Source organism: Anomaloglossus baeobatrachus, chromosome 3 (genome assembly GCF_048569485.1).
Source record: "Anomaloglossus baeobatrachus isolate aAnoBae1 chromosome 3, aAnoBae1.hap1, whole genome shotgun sequence".
In the NCBI taxonomy this organism is placed as follows: Eukaryota; Metazoa; Chordata; class Amphibia; order Anura; family Aromobatidae; genus Anomaloglossus; species Anomaloglossus baeobatrachus.
In genome coordinates, this window is record NC_134355.1 from 356,935,565 (window position 1) to 356,951,927 (window position 16,363).

The window sequence follows — 16,363 nt, forward strand, 5'->3', positions numbered from 1 at the left end:
AAACACAGTGGTCACCAGCTATTTACAGTTGGTCGTGTTTTATTGTTCTTTTGTATAAAGCAAATTTTCAGGAGTATGAATGCTTTTCTTATTGATTTATTCCTCATGGAACTAAAGCATTAAACTTGGGTTAGCAAAGGCCGTACTGTTCCTTAATTTTCTGAGCGCTTCAATCTTTCATTGAATCAAGCTCTCTAAAAAAAAACAAACAGAAAAAAACAATGGCCGTGTTTACGAAAGCAATTGCAATTTACATTTTTATTTCCTTCTATGGTTTCCAACCAACAATGCCTTGAGATCCCAGCCAACACTATTTCATGTTGGTATGCCAGAGTAGCTTTCTCCTGTCAAAATGTTTTATGACAGCTTGAATAAAGAACCATCAGAGGCCCGTTTGAGATGCACGAGGTTACTTGGAATCCAGGCCGCTTATCATAGAAAAAAACGAGAGTGTGGCTCATTCTCCATCTGCCTGCCTGAAATCACTGTGTAGGAGGTTAACCTATTGTTTCCTACGCCCTTTCTTGGCCATTCATGTTTATTTTCCATACACACAAACAGATAAGACGTCTGCAAAGATAACATTAAAATAAATAACAGCATAACCGATTGCATTATGCAAATCAGAGCGAAAAGATAAATTAATTGCCTACCTCCTATTCAAAGTGCGGCTCCATATTGTCAGGAAATTCTGATTCATTCAAATGAGAAGTCAGAAATAGAAGTCTCTCTAGGAAACATTAATTTATTCAGTAATCTTTGTTGTATATAATCTTTCCTCACCGTTGCACTCACCGTGGAAATGTTTTGATTCAGTACGATTGAATAGTAAAATATAAAGAAAATAAATCACCGGGTTTTGTTCTTTTCATTTGCAATATTAGCATTGAGTTATGATATCTTACAGGTATATAACTCTAAACAAGATAGTCAATACAGTGGATGACTAACTTTTACAGAGCGTTTTTATTCTAAACCCTCCTCCTTGGGCCCCTGCACACGTTGAGTGTTGGTTGAGTTTTTACCTCAGTATTTGTAAGGCTACGTGCACACATTGAGTATTTGATGAGTTTTTACCTCAGTATGTGTAAAGCCACGTGCACACATTGAGTATTTGGTGAGTTTTTTTACCTCAGTATTTGTAAGGCTACGTGCACACGTTATTTGGTGAGTTTTTGTACCTCAGCATTTTTAAGGCCGCGTGCACACATTGAGAAGTTGGTGAGTTTTTACCTCAGTGTTTGTAAGGCCACGTGCACACATTGAGTATTTGGTGAGTTTTTTTTACCTCAGTATTTGTAAGGACACATGCACATGTTGACTATTTGGTGAATTTTTTACCTCAGTATTTTTAAGGCCACGTGCACACATAGAGAATTTGGTGAGTTTTTTACCTCAGTATTTTAAGCCAAAACCAGGAGTGGAACAATCAGGGAAAAGTATAATAGAAACACCGGGACCACTTTTGCATTTCTCACCAACTTTTGGTTTTGCCTTAAATTTATTGGTGGTAAAAAAAAGCCACCAAATATTCAATGTGCATGTGACCTTAGATGGGTTTTTCACCATGAACATTTAGCCCACTTGCTCTCGTTGAGTATTTGGTGGGTTTTTTACTTTCAATATTTGTAAGTTAAAACCAGGAGTGGGTAAAAAATGCAGAAGTTGTGCTCATGTTTCTATTATACTCTTCCTCTGATTGTTCCACTCCTGGTTTAGGCTTACAAATATTGAGTTAAAAAAACTCACCAAATACTTAACATGTGCACATGGCCTTATGGTATACACCCAGATCAAGCCACCTAATGGAGTGGAATTCAAAGAACACCGGTTCCAAAACAGGATGGGTCCTAAAGACAAGGTCCACATTTTTTTTTAAACATTTTATGTAGCCTTTGAATATGCCCGTCAATATCTATGATGAGAGAACCAATTTAAGGAGGACCATTACCCTACTATGTAAAACAGAACCACACTGCAGCAGAAAATTCCAGAGACAGACAAACTGATTTAAAATAAAAATACCTGAGATTAAAACTGTTGACAGAACCTGTCAGTAGATACATGCTACCCCAACCATGACAGCATGAAATAAGGACAAGGCTGTGGTGTTTCAGAGAAAAAAGTTTTAAAGGGAATATGTCACCATGATAATGCAGTCCAATCTGTGGGTATCATGTTATAGATTACGGGGAGGTGAGCAGATTTATAATAGTATTGTGAGAAAAGATTCAATATAAAATTTTTGTTAGCTCCTTCACGACCTATGATGTACTGGTACGTCATAGGTTATGTCACTTCCTTTGATGTAGGGAAACATGCGAGCCTGCATGTTTGCCTGCACATGACAGTTAGTCAGATCAGCCCACATGTGTCTCTAACCGGTCTCTTATCAGTCTTTGACAGCAGGTTTAATGTGAAACGTCGGGAACTCATCCTTTCCCACCCCATTGGCAGCCCTGTGATATGATCATGGGGTGCTGATGGGTTGTCATGACAGCCGGGGGTCAGCTGATAACCCCTGTCACTATCATGATGAACACCAACCTGTTAACGCCGGCTCAGCTGTTTTCTACAGCAGAAGCAATCAGATAAGGAGACTAATAAACACAATAAAAACTGTAAAAACAAATTAAATTATGGAAAAAATAAAATACAAAAGTTCAAATCCGCTCTCCTTTGCCCCACTGAAAATTAAAAAAAAGTAAAAAAAAAAATTAAAATACACATTCAAAAATTCCCCATCTATCAAACTAATAAATAAATTAATTTGATTGGTAACAAAGTAAATAAATAAATAAAAATCCCAGATTTACATTTTTGGGTCACCGCAATATTGCAATAGAATAACACCAAAAAAACACTATCATATATATATATATATATATATATATATATATATATATATATATATATATATATATGTATATATATATATATGTGTGTATATATAATATATATATATATACATACATATATATATATATATATATATATATATATATATATATATATATATGGGCTCAATTGCACCAAACATAGATATACACCAAAACTAATTGTGCAAGCCAAGAATTAAATTTCAAGCAAAATATTTTTTATTAACAACAAAATTAAATGAATAATAACACAAATGGATCAGCCCAGAAAGGACGGATGGCAAAAGGGAAACATTGGGCACTTGTTATTCAGTTACTGGACTGGCAAACATAGGCAATGCATATAAGAACATAAGTGTCCAAGCTGATTATAAGTTGCAATCCCAAGTATCTCTAGTAAATATCAGTTGGTATACATAATGTAAGATTATAGCAAAAAAACAGCTAAATTGGCATCCCATAAGTGAAGAGCATTTACCAAATTTACCATTTACGGTAAATGCTCTTCACTTATGGGATGCCAATTTAGCTGTTTTTTTGCTATAATCTTACATTATGTATATCAACTGATATTTACTAGAGATACTTGGGATTGCAACTTAGAATCAGCTTGGACACTTATGTTCTTATATGCATTGCCTATGTTTGCCAGTCCAGTAACTGAATAACAAGTGCCCAATGTTTCCCTTTTGCCATCCGTCCTTTCTGGGCTGATCCATTTGTGTTATTATTCATTTAATTTTGTTGTTAATAAAAAATATTTTGCTTGAAATTTAATTCTTGGCTTGCACAATTATTTTTGGTGTATATAATATTGCAATAGAATACAATAAGAGGCATTTACCCAAAAATGGTATAATTAAAAACGACTACTCAGGATGCAAAAAATAAGTCATCACACAGCCCCAGATCCTGAAAAATGAGAATGTTACGAGCCTCAGAAAATGACGCCTAAAGTGCAGTTCCTTTTTTGACTAATTTCACAATTTTTTTTCACCACTTAAATAATAATAAAATAGTAATTAAAAAAAAATTATACATGTTTGGTGGCCATGAAATCATACTGACCTCATGCTAAAGGTAATAAATAAAAAAGCTCGAAAAAACTATTAGGGAGTTGCACGTTTTGGCAATTTCACCACACTTGGAATTTTGTTCTCCTTTTTCCAGTACAACATGTGGCTAAATAAATGGTGTAATCTTATCAGTGACTCGACTGCTATCTCTGTATCCACACTTATACCGCCCACTGGACTGAAAATTCCAAAATGAGCAAAGGTATAAATAAATAAAACACAAGTTATACTGAATCTTTTCCCAAAAATCTATTTCTCAATCTACTCAGCTCCCCCTACTCTATAACATGGTGCCCGCAGATTGGACTGCATTGTCCTGGTGAAAGGTTCCGTTTAGGGTTCGCTCACATTTGCATATAACGCAGACGAATGCTATGTAACGTTTTATCGGATAGGACTCGGCTCAATCTTATACTATGAAAAAATAAGTTTCTGAGCTCACCTTCTCCTGTAGAGGGTCTATTGCACGAACACTGTGATGCCAGACAGAACAATGAAACAATGACAAGGAATAATATCCAAAACTCGTCTGTTTTTGACATCTGTTGGTTCTATGTTTTTTTGTACTACCGTCTTGGAATAGTTTTTAATATCTGGATAATTAAGTTTTGCATTTTTAGAAAGTCGGTTGCTGGATCTCCACTTTTTTCTTCTAATTGCTCAATCTGATACTATGGACCAGTGCTAACTATCGTTTTTTGTTCTCATACCTATTCAGCATGAGAAAACAATTGCTGAATATCTCGTATGGCACACACTTATTCAAGTCAATGGGTGAGTGCAAAATATCTGTCTGTACTCTTTTAAAGTCCAAGTGCAGTCCGATGTACAGGCAATGGAGAAGATGGAGAAATACATTTTTTCATTTTCTCACCTGTGCGCTTATTCTCACATGCCAGAGAATCTGATCACAGTATAACTACACTCAGCTCACGCTTGTAGAGTTTCAGGCGAATGTCATTAGCATATCGCGTACAATGCTCTTGCATGAGAAACATATGCCAGTGTGACCCCAGCCCTAAAATGAGTCGGGTTTGGGGGGTTTGCTCACTGAGCATTTCCTCTTTTGTTTCTCCATGGCTCACTCTCATTGAGTAACCGGTCTGTAGACCAACTGAGAAAAGAGGCTTTAATAGATTGTTCAGTTTGCATCTGAAGTTGGATCGGCCTGTTTTAACAGGCTATTAAATAGCCGCCAGCCGTTGGAAACAAGTCCTTATACATATGTTTCTGATTCTATGATGAATAACTATAATAAATGTTCCTGCTATAAGTTAAACAATAGTTTTTGAGATATAAATTCTTTTCTATAGCAAATGAAATGTAAATGTAAGGCCACAAGTCTTTAAAACTTTCCATGTTTAAAGAATATTGGATGACTTACATCGGTGCAGAATGGTGGCACTGCCACTTGGTTACCCAACAAATAGCATAATACGTTAAAAGCTGCACATTTTTTTTTTGGAAATCTTGCTTCCGATCCCAGTATATATAAATTGCTATTCATGCTGACATTTTTCCTAACGGCACTGAAGAGCCCATTCTAGTTATATGAACATTGCCTTTCTTCATCAACGTTCTGCTTTCTGACATCATTACAGTTAAATTTCCAGGCACCAAAACTTACATTGACCCTGAAACATATGAAGATCCGAATAGAGCTGTCCATCAATTTGCCAAGGAGTTGGATGCATCTTGTATAAAAATCGAGCGTGTGATTGGTTCAGGTAAGACGCTGTGCCTTCTTTACTGAACATTTCCATTTAGCCATTGAATTGAATCCCAGACATGATATGACAGGAAAGTGATGATAACGTATGTGTTGAACCTTTTTTTTTTTTTTTTGCATTGTTTCTGAAAACATGGTGGGTTTGTCTGAGAACGAGAAAGCTGAAAAAAAATCTATTTTTTTTCCTGTAATGAGGCTGCTATGTAGCAATCACATTATGTAGAACAATTCATTGCATAGCTTTTTGATTAAAGGGTATGTTTCACCTTAATGTTTTACTAATTGAAATGCAGAAGCATTTTGTTTCATATGTTTGCTGTCCTGGTTACACTTTTCATTCATTTTATTACATATTTATAACACCAGTGGTCTTTTCTAAGATGTTACAGCAAAAGTCATAAAATGAATTTCTATAGGGGAGGCTTTTTGATATGACATGTATTGTAGTTACCGTGCTTTCTCTATTTTTTATGATCAGTAATGGATCCTTTTGTATAGGTCTGCAGCTTTATACTATTTGTGTTACCTTTGATTGACATTTGCCCTCCCACAATAATGATACGACTGCTGATGCCCCTACTGCACAAATTGTAAGATTATTTGTACAAAACAGAAAGTATAAGCCTAGTATGAATACTCGCTGGTCAGAATTTCAGAATTTGCAAGTCCTGTCCAGTGGATCAAAGGCTGAGCAATAGTCTTCTCTAGTGATGAGCGAGCATGCTTGTAACTACTCGGTACTCGCACGAGTATCACTGTACTCGGGCTACTCGGCGGGTACCGAGTAATTTTGCAATACTCGTGCTTTACTCGTCATCCCTGCATGTTGGCGCTCTTTTGAGAGCCAGCCCTCATGCAGGGATTGGCTGGCAGACCACTGCAATGCCACAGCCCTGTTAGTTGTGGAATTGCAGTGATTGGCCGGCCCGCACAGCGTGACCGAGCCTTTATACCGGCCGGCGCGCTGTGCTCTGTACACAGCCATCTCATATTCCCTGCTTTCCACGCCCACAGGCGCCTATGATTGGTTGCAGTGAGACACGCCCCCACGCTGAGTGACAGGTGTCACACTGCACCCAATCACAGCAGCCGGTGGGCGTGTCTATACTGTGCAGTAAAATAAATAAATAAATCATTAAAAAACCGGCGTGCGGTCCCCCCAATTTTAATACCAGCCAGATAAAGCCATACAGCTGAAGGCTGGTATTCTCAGGATGGGGAGCCCCACGTTATGGGGAGCCCCCCACCCTAACAATATCAGTCAGCAGCTGGCCAGAATTGCCGCATACATTATATGCGACAGTTCTGGGACTGTACCCGGCTCTTCCCGATTTACCCTAGTGCGTTGGCAAATCGGGGTAATAAGGAGTTAATGGCAGCCCATAGCTGCCACTAAATCCTAGATTAATCATGTCAGGCGTCTCCCCGAGATTCCTTCCATGATTAATCTGTAAATTACAGTTAAAAAACACACACACCCGAAAAATCATTTATTAGAAATAAAAAACACTAACAAAGTCCCTCATTACCAATTTATTAACCCCGACAAACCCTCCATGTCCGGCGTACTCCACAGTCCTCCAGCGTCGTGTCCAGCTCTGCTGCATGGAGGTGACAGGAGCTGCAGAATACACCGCCGCTCCGGTCACCTCCACGCAGCTAATGAAGGGAATAGCGCGATCAGCTGCTGTCAGTCAGGTAACTCCCGGCCACCGCTGGATCCAGCGGTGGCCGCGATTAACCTCAGTGACAGCAGCTGATCGCTATACTCACCTCAGTTGGTGCATGGAGCTGACTGGAGCGGCGGTGAGTAGCGCGATCAGCTGAGCTGTCACTGAGGTTACCCGCGGCCACCGCTGCATCCACCGCTGGATCCAGGTAACCTCAGTGACAGCTCAGCTGATCGCGCTACTCATCTCATTAGCTGCGTGGAGGTGACCGGAGCGGCGGTGTATTCTGCAGCTCCTGTCACCTGCATGCAGCAGAGCTGGATGCGACGCTGGAGGACTGTGGAGTACGCCGGACATGGAGGGTTTGTCGGGGTTAATAAATTGGTAATGAGGGACTTTGTTAGTGTTTTTTATTTCTAATAAAGGATTTTTCGGGTGTGTGTGTTTTTTAACTGTAATTTACAGATTAATCATGGAAGGAATCTTGGGGAGACGCCTGACATGATTAATCTAGGATTTAGTGGCAGCTATGGGCTGCCATTAACTCCTTATTACCCCGATTTGCCAACGCACTAGGGTAAATCGTGAAGAGCCGGGTACAGTCCCAGAACTGTCGCATATAATGTATGCGGCAATTCTGGGCAGCTGCTGACTGATATTGTTAGGGTGGGGGGCTCCCCATAACGTGGGGCTCCCCATCCTGAGAATACCAGCCTTCAGCTGTATGGCTTTATCTGGCTGGTATTAAAATTGGGGGGGACCGCACGCCGGTTTTTTTAATTATTTATTTATTTATTTTACTGCACAGTATACACACGCCCACCGGCTGCTGTGATTGGGTGCAGTGTGACACCTGTCACTCAGCGCGGGGGCGTGTCTCACTGCAACCAATCATAGGCGCCGAAAAGCAGGAAAGCAGGGAATACGAGATTGATTAATGAGCGGCCGGCTTTTTCAAAAGAGGAAAAGCCGCCGGAACAGTGTGAACAGCCGTGCAGCGCCGCGCCGGAGATCGGGGAACGGTAAGTAAGAGAGAGGGGGGAGAATGACCGACAGACTGTCAGAGGGGGACAGACAAGACAGAGAGAGACAGACAGAGCGAGACCGACCGACGGGAGATAGAAAAAAAAAAATGACCGACATCGTTAGTAAAAAGCACAAAACGTGCGTTTTGGACATCGGAGTGCCACACAATGTTTTACGTAAAATCTTTCATGTATTAATCTCAAAAAGTAACATACACCAGCTCTATCCCACTATTGGGTATGTGCCCTTAACATTTCCGCCATGAAAATTCATTTTGGTGTCATTTTGGAAGGTTTTCTGGTGAGTCCGTAAAAATGGCGTAAAACGCGGACAAAATTGTTCACAGCTGTGACTTTTGAGTGATAAATGCTTCAAGGGGTCTTCCCCATGCTGTTGCCATGTCATTTGAGCACTCTTCTGAGACTTTTGTGACATTTTTAGGGTTTCTACATGCTGCCGGGGGGTCATTTCACAAAAATACTCGGGTCTCCCATAGGATAACATTGGGCTCGTTGCTCGGGCCGAGTACACGAGTATCTTGGGAGGCTCGGCCCGAGCTTCGAGCACCCGAGCTTTTTAGTACTCGCTCATCACTAGTCTTCTCTCTTCCAAGGTTTATGTCATTGGTGTTTTCAATGTCAATGTCTAAAAGGTACTATGTGTTTTTTGGGGGCTTATGGTATCAGCACATGAAGAAGAAGTGCGAGCGACAACTCAAAGATTCACATATTGTTCAGGATTATTGTCTGTATAAATGTAAGACTGTGTGAATAATCATTAGGGCACCTGTACACATTAGATTAAAGGGAATCTGTCACCAGGTTTTTGCTCCCCCATCTGAGAACAGCATAATGTAGAGACTGAGACGCTGATTCCAGACATGTGTCACTTACTGAGCATTTTTTGTCATCTTGATAAAATCAATGTTTCTCTGCTGCAGATCTAGCTTAGGCCTCCAACACACATCCATTAAAAACGTGCCGCGAGACACGTATTTTCCCTGCGTGTTGCATGTGGTAAGTACGTGTCTCGGGTACGTGCAGTCCACGTGTGTTCTCCGTGTGCTATCCGCGATAGCACACAGAGAACCTGTCATTTTGATAAAATCACTGTTTCCTTTGCTGCAGTTCTAGCAGATATTTGATTGAGGAGATCTATATCCCCGCCCACAACAATGATTGGCAGCTTTTTGTCCATGTAAAGCTCACATAGAAATCTGCCAATCAGTGGTGGGGGTGGGGTTATACAAAGTTTATGAATATGCTAGATTACCTAGCAGCACAGCAAATAGTCCTCTATGGATAATTTCCTGCTGATTAAACAGAGATTTTATTAAAACTACACTAAGCAGCCCAGTAAGTGATACACCTCTGGAATCGGGGGCTCTGTCTCTACGTTATGCTGCTCTCAGATTAGGTGGCAAAAATCTCATGAGACATTCCCTTTGAAGTGAACTTGTCATGTTCAGAAATTCTACTAATAGTATTTGAATCCTGTTTAGCTAGCTAACTGGAGCAAAGGCTACAGGGAGAAAATTAAGTTTTATTCTCACTTCAGCCACTTACTTTCAGACATTGTGGTCGAGTATGGAGCAGTTATGCCACCAAGGGGTGATTATAGCCCTGGTTAGTAGAGTCAGCAGTGACTAACACCTCCATGCACTGCCCAGATAGCGGTAAAGGTCCAGTCACACATAACGAGATCGTTAAAAAGATCGTTACTACGTAACAGTTTCCGGATCGTTGTTAAATCGTTGGTGAGATGCCACACAGTCATTTTCCCAACGACTTTAGTAACGATACAGCGACCTGTATAACGATCTCGTTGGTCGTTGGGACCCTGTCACACAGCAGCTATGTAACGATTCCGACCTCGCATCCTGCACACTCTGTCTCCCAGCCACTTCTGCTTCCGGGGCCGATCATTAACTTCCGGGGGTATTCCCTCCACTGCTCGTCACTCGGCAGTTTTTGGTCATGTTCGCGGTGACGTCATGGTTCACCCTTGTCCATGAGCCATGGACTCGATTGAACTTTGATTGTCACTGTGCAAGTCTTGCATCGGTTTCACTCGGCACAGCGCACACTGTCCTGACAGGAGCGGGTCAGCTATATGTATTTCCATGCAGCTAAATCGCTCCTGTCAGGTGAGTGTGCGCTGTGCTGGGTGATACCGATGCGAGACTCGAACGAGTCATACACAAGTGGAATCATAGCCTCACTGTTAGCCTGCTTCTCGCTCTGTACAGAGCGATAAAGCAGAGCTGACATGGCTCTCCCAGCTTCTCGCTCTGTATAGACGCTTGTCTACACAGAGCGATGAAGCAGAGTTGACATGGCTCTCCTTGTGGACCAAGTCGGACTAAGGAGTTTTTTATAATAAAGATGGAGTCTCTAAATGTTCTGTCTAAACAGAGCGAGAAGCAGGCTGACACTGAGGGTATGATTCCTGCAAGTCTCGCATCGGTATCAACCAGCACAGTGCACACTCTTGACAGGAGCGCATCAAAATGGAAATACATGCAGCCGACCTGCTCCTAACGGGAGTGTGTGCCGTGCCGGGTGATACCGATGCGAGACTCGCACAGTGACAGTCAGTTTAGTTGAGTCCATGGCTCATAGACTCGGGTGAACCCTGACGTCACCGGGAACATGGCCGAAAACAGCCGAAGACTGCCGCGTGACACCAGTGCAGTGAATACCACTGGAAGTTAATGATTGGACCCTGAAGCCGAAGAGGCCGGGGGACAGCGGCTGAGCGGGTCTGTAGAAAGTCTTGCGGGATCTGTAAGTATAATGATAATGTTTATTATGAACTATATTCTTTATTTTACCCCACCGCCCTATCACATAACTGTAAAGTCCAAGTTCGGGGTTCGGACGCAAGTTCGCGTTATCTCAGAACCTGAACTCAAACTTTACAAAAAGCTCGGGCGAGTCTTCCGAACACGAACATCGCGGGGTTCGCCCATCACTACTCCTGGAATATACTGCACGTCTACTCGCTAACAAGCTGTGCACTATATAAGATAACAGCTCTCATTGTCAGATAATAAAGGCAAAAAGAAGCAGTAAAAAGCAATCTTGCTTATTTTATAGCATGAAAGTGCCCCTTTGAACTCTTAACTGCAAATTACCCCTATTTTTGCAGACAAATAGCATTTCTGTAAATATTGGTTTCCCTTTTAAAGTTATCTATCTCCACCAATTTCAGTGAGACCAGGTGACCATCTAATTTGGCTAGTACTACTCTCCGGTATAGATCCGGTATAGATGATGTCAGAGAATAGAAGGACTGTACAAATTAAATTCCAATTCCAAGCCTTTTGTTTTCCTAGAAGACATCCTGCCAACAGAGGTGTCACAGTAGGGATGACAGAGTAAGCCATTGCCAAACGCTGCTCACTTTTTTATTATTATTATTATTATTATTTATTATTATAGCGCCATTTATTCCATGGCGCTTTAAAAGTGAAAGAGGGTATACGTACAACAATTATTAACAATATAAAACAATACTCTTGACTTGACCATGCATTTGTATGGTGGTATCTGGGGAGATGGCTGTTATCTAAGGTTTATTTAGGTGGATTAATGCGGAATTATAGTTTGCTCGACACAACTGAAAAAAATTATCCATTACATCATACAATGAGATAATACTGAGTAGTGGCCAATATTCTAGATTTATTTGTACTATGAATTCTCTATGATAAGCAAAATTCATGGTATCTTTCCCAAATAATGCCTCTCGTTACAGTTACAGAAATGTACTCCCTTTTACTGGCATGAAGTCCTATCCATGTACAAAGATTACATTAATATTAATAGTCCACTTAATCTGCAGTTTTTGACTGACAAACATGTCTGTCGCCTTAGGAAACTCAAGTGATAAATGATTAAAGTAAGAATTCACTTCCCAGCACCTCTCATCTAACCCATAATTAGACAGGACTAAGTAAGATATCCCATAAACACGCTGATTTAGTTAAGTCCTACAGGTGAATAGAGCTAATCCCATTTCCTGATTTTATGTATAATTGAGCACAAGATTAAAAAAACAAAAGCAGGTTGTCATTAGGACAAAGATATTAAATATCAGTTCCCGGTCGACTGGCAGGATGAAGTGTTAATTCTGGCGGGATAGGAGCTCTAAATTATACACTGTGTATGTCATTTTCTGAAATCTCTGATAAGAGACTTTCAGAACAAAAAGCCTTCTGAGGTTTAGTGACTGCACCGAAATGTCCTTTGTTTATTGTCTGTCACTGTAAACCTGGGGCTCGATACAAACCGCTTCATTGTGATGGCGCCAGACCTCAAGCAGCACACACGGCTTTCACTAACACAATTTTACAGATACCCAGAAATCAAACACATCTTTATTTTATTCCTTAGTCAAAATTTTATGAGCAGTAGACTTGCCAATAAAGCATGTTTATTGGAGTTTGATAGTGCGTGTTTAGAGCCAAGCTGCCTTAAGGTTACACCAATTTGCTTAATACATTTCTATTTTGCTTTCAATAAGCATAGAATGCACTTTAGAATAAATATTCAGGTTAGATTCCTGCAGAGAAAATATAAAAGAAGTGCACGTACATGTTTTTAGTTTATAGAGGAGCTCCATCTTAGAGCTTCAGAAAGCAACACTCATTCCCATCAAGGGTTAACTCTGTGGTGGCTGAGGATCCCTTAACCGATCCTCATGAATTTGACAATAGGGAGGGTCATCTAAAGGGTTTTTTTTTAGTTAGCAGCTCTCCTCTCACGTGAGACCGGTCCCAGACCGTCATGTCATTTTCTAGAAATCTAAATTGTTGTTGAAAGGGTTGTGTAGTCACAGGAAAATAGGAGCAGGATTTGTAGTACTTGGCAGCATCTGCTACACATTAAATGGAGGTGTGCAGTGCAGAGCAAGTCTGGCACATGTCTGGAGCTAATGACAACGCTAATCAATGGGAGTGCTGGGTGCCAAACCACTACTGATATGATATCAGTGATCTATTCTCTCCACTAAGAGCTGATCTGCAGTCCTCGGCAGCAGCCACTACACATTGAATGAAGCTGTGCACTGCAGCACTATACAGTGTTTACATCTAGCTGCAGCTACTGATAGCTGATGAATTAGTATGCTGGGTGTCAGACCACTACTGATCTGATATCAGTGATCTATTCTATCCAGTAAGAGCTGATCTGCAGTATTCTGCAGTAGCCTCTACACACACATGCAGTGCAGCTCTATTCATTGCTAACATCCAACCAGCGCTGGAGCTGATAAATGAGGGGTGTCTCACACCCACCTACATGATAATGATGACCTATACCTTGGAAGTAATGAAAATCATGTGAAGGGACAACCCATTAGCATAATTTATTTCTACAATATTTTATAAATCATTCTTATTAAATGCCTAATCGAATAGCAGCGGCAAACTGGTGAATTAGACTGACCTGGAATTGATTTAGTAGAGGTAATTAAAACTTCTGAAATTGCCATTGCCAGGTTAGGTGATTTTTTTTTTTTTATCAAAAATTCGAATTACAAATAGTTTCATCATGCTGAAAGTATGTGAGCCCTTATCCATGCAGACAGCCATTTTTGTGGTCTGAGTGCTATCCGTCAAAAAATTTGATCAGACTAATATTATTCAATGAAGCAGTAGCCATGTTCGAATTTTCTTTTTCCTCATTCAAAGGAATAAACTGCAGCATACACAATTTGCCATAAAGAATTGGATGGCACTCAGCCATTCAAGTCTTTGGGTCCGGGAAAAAAATCTGACCACACTCGGATGACATCTGAGTGCAGGTCAAATTTCATAGACTGACAGAAGAGAGAAGATGGAGAAACATTTTTATTTTCATTCTCCACTTCCAAGAAAAACGTATCAAACTATGTTCAGAATCTGATTAGCATAATCGAACCTTTCATCTGGAAAGGAGAAAATTCGATAGTGTAAATTCAGCCTTGTGACTCATGCGAGTATCAGATCGCAATGCCTGGACCGATTCCGGTTGGCTTCTCTTCTGCCAGGAGCCGCTCCGCTGTATGTATTTCTGTGATGCTGACCCGCTCCTATCAGGAGAGCCGTGGTCTGTGCAGGCAGTGCGATCCGATACTCGCATGAGTCACACGCAAGTGTGACTCCAGCCTTAGGGGTACTTTGCACACTACGGCATCGCAAGCCGATGCTTGCGATGCCGAGCGCGATAGTCCCCGCCACCGTCGCACATACGATATTGTGTTACAGCTGCCGCACCGAACATTATCGCTACGGCAGCTTCATACGGACTTACCTGCCCTGCGACGTCGCTCTGGCCGGCGAACCGCCTCCATACTAAGGGGGCGTGTCGTGCGACGTCACAGCGACGTCACACGGCAGGCGTCTAATAGAAGCGGAAGGGCGGAGATGAGCGGGACGTAAACATCCCACCCACCTCCTTCATTCCACATAGCCGGCGTGAGCCGCAGGACGCAGGTAGGAAATGTTCCTCGCTCCTGCGGCTTCACACACAGCGATGTGCGCTGCCGCAGGAACGAGGAACAACATCGTAACATCGGTCCTTCCGAAATTATGGAAATGACCGATGCTACACCGATGATACGATTTTGACACTTTTGCGCTCGTTAATCGTATCAAAAACGATTTACACACTCCGATATCGACAGCGACGCCGGATGTGCGTCACTTTCGATTTGACCCCACCGACATCGCAGCTGCGATTTCGTAGTGTGCAAAGTACCCCCTAAGGCCCCCTTCACACGTCCGTATCTCCAGTATGTGCTAGGTCCGTGCCCATATGTACCGGAGATACGGGCACACGTATACCCATTAAAATCAATGGGTATATGTGCACGCACGTGTTCTGCCAGTGGCCCGTGCCTCCGTGTGAAGCAGACGTGTGCCGTGTGCTCCACACGGATGCATGTCAGTGTTTCTCCGGCAGCACGGTCCCGCACACTACCACACAGAAGTAGTGTGGATGTGGGTGCACGTGACTCGCACCGGAGAAACACACGTGGAATTGTAAAAACTTAAAAAACACATACCTCCACGAGTCCTGCAGTCTCTGCTGCGGCTGTCACCTGCATCCGACACCCAGTGATTATGAACAACGCGTCTTCTTCACTGGGGACCGGAAGCAGCGTCAGTGGGGTGTGGCCTGTGCCAGACGCTGTCATTCAGCACCACAGACAGCGCCGGATGATGCAGGTAGGCGGGACTTTTCGTTCTCCGTGTGTTATTACGTATAACACTCGGTGAACAGGAATGTGCCACAAACACGGCACACTGGGAGCAAACCACCCCTTTAACACGTATGTGAAAAAACTGATCTTTTTTTCACGGACGTGTGAAGGGGGCCTTAGGCTAAGTTCACATGGCAGTATTTTGCATCAGTATTTGAATGCCAAAAGAAAGATTGTCTCCAAAACAGAGACAAATGTCAGTCTTTCAATTATAGTTTTCTCTGTAAGTTCCACTCCTGGTTTTGCCATCCAAATACTGATGAAACACTGATGCAAAATACTGACATGTGAAAGAGGCTTTACAGTGTGACATTTCCTAGTACTATGTGCAGCGATTTTCCATTTTTTATTTTAGTTTTTTCCTCCACTTCTTCCAAGAGGCATAGCTTTTTTATTTTTCCATCAGTGTAGCCATATGTGGGCTTGTTTTTTTGCAGGACGAGTTGTACTTTTGAATGATGCCATTCATTTTACCACATATTGTACTGGAAAATGGGGAAAAAAATTCAAGTGCGGTGAAATTGCAAAAAAAGTGCAATTGCATAATAGTTTTTTGGGTTTTCTTTTTACCATGTTCACTATTTGGTAAAACTGTCCTTGCATTATGATTTCCCAGATGGGTACGAGTTTGTAGATACCAAACATGTATAGTTTTACGTTTATTTAAGTGGTGAAAAAAATGCAGCAATTTCTCAAAATAAAGAATCAGGCTTTTGTCGCCATTTTCTCAGACTT

General features: G+C 41.6%; 1 protein-coding gene across 4 annotated transcripts in view; it reads left to right on the forward strand.

Moving 5' to 3' along the window:
- EPHA7 (EPH receptor A7) overlaps window positions 1–16,363 on the forward strand; it is a 307,010-nt gene that overhangs the window by 228,849 nt on the left and 61,798 nt on the right. For 2 of the 4 annotated variants that reach the window (XM_075340120.1, XM_075340118.1), the window contains exon 10: window positions 5,557–5,682. In XM_075340120.1, the coding sequence (XP_075196235.1) occupies window positions 5,557–5,682 (126 nt within the window). The remainder of the gene's footprint in view (window positions 1–5,556; window positions 5,683–16,363) is intronic. The other 2 variants (XM_075340121.1, XM_075340119.1) reach the window with 1 other exon arrangement.